This window comes from Erigeron canadensis, chromosome 6, assembly GCF_010389155.1.
Source record: "Erigeron canadensis isolate Cc75 chromosome 6, C_canadensis_v1, whole genome shotgun sequence".
Taxonomy (NCBI): domain Eukaryota; kingdom Viridiplantae; phylum Streptophyta; class Magnoliopsida; order Asterales; family Asteraceae; genus Erigeron; species Erigeron canadensis.
In genome coordinates this window covers 13464685-13465755 of record NC_057766.1, presented here as the reverse complement: position 1 = coordinate 13465755, position 1071 = coordinate 13464685, and the positions used below count along the sequence as shown (strand labels likewise).

The 1071-nt window shown below is 39.2% G+C and overlaps 1 protein-coding gene across 1 annotated transcript; it reads right to left on the bottom strand.

Annotated features, from left to right (window-relative positions):
- Positions 1–206: 206 nt before the first annotated feature.
- LOC122604326 lies at positions 207–587 on the bottom strand. The gene has a single exon (XM_043777215.1). The coding sequence runs from the start codon at positions 585–587 to the stop codon at positions 207–209; it is 381 nt and encodes a 126-aa protein (XP_043633150.1).
- Positions 588–1071: the final 484 nt, after the last annotated feature.

Sequence of the window (1071 nt, the reverse complement as noted above, 5' to 3'; positions counted from 1 at the left end):
ACACACACACTTACCTTCGTTTTCTCCTAAAATGACTTATTGGGATGCGTGTGAGCAGTTTCCCCCTGCAATTCTTATTAAAAACACAATACCAATGACAAAATAACCAAAATGTTCAAAAATAATAAAACAAGAAATACGGGTTGCCTCCCGCGAAGCGCTTAATTTAGTTACGAGTCTTTAGCTTGACTCCAAGTCCTTTAAGTTCATTTGTTAATGGCATAAAAGCCAATCTCGAACATCTCCACATATTCTTCATCTTCTTCATGATAATGCTTCAAGCGTTGGCCATTCACAATAAAATTGTTTGTTGAACCAATCAACTCCATATAACCAGACGAAAAGCACTTCCTAACCTCATAAGGACCTGTCCATTTCGATTTATGCTTCGGTGCTTTGAGTTTGTACTTAGACTGAAATAATAGCACCTTATCTCCGGCCTTGAACTCCTTTCTCTTTATCTTACTATCATGCCAAGCTTTTGTGCGCTCCTTGTATAGCATGGAGTTGTCATAAGCTTGCAACCTCATTTCGTCCAACTCGTGCAATTGCAAAAACCTTTTCTCACCAGCCAAGATTAGAACCATATTACAATTTTGCAAAGCCCAATAAGCTTTGTGTTCAATCTCAACTGGGAGATGACAAGTTTTACCATAAAGAACCTTATAAGAAGTAGTACCAATTGGAGTCTTGTAGGCGGTTCAAAACGCCTATAAGGCATCATCAAGCTACTTAGCCCAAATTTTGGGATTATCCTGCACGGTTTTCTCAAGAATCCTTTTTAAAGCCCCATTTGTGTTTTCCACTTGGCCGCTTGTTTGAGGGTGATAAAAGGTGGAGAACCTATGGGTCACCCCATACCTTTTTAAAACCTTAGCAAGCTGGTGATTCGTGAAATGGGACCCGCGATCACTAATTAAGGCCTTTGGTACACCAAAACGACTAAATAACTTTTTCAAAAATTCAATAACAACTTTAGCATCATTAGCCGGAAGAGCTTTAGCCTCGGCCCACTTGGACACATAATCAACGGTTACCAAAATGTAAAGAAACTTATGTGATGGAGGAAAA

Bases quoted from the DNA above. Each gene is read 5' to 3' on its own strand.
- LOC122604326 (XM_043777215.1), bottom strand. From the start codon at position 587: ATGGTTCTAATCTTGGCTGGTGAGAAAAGGTTTTTGCAATTGCACGAG.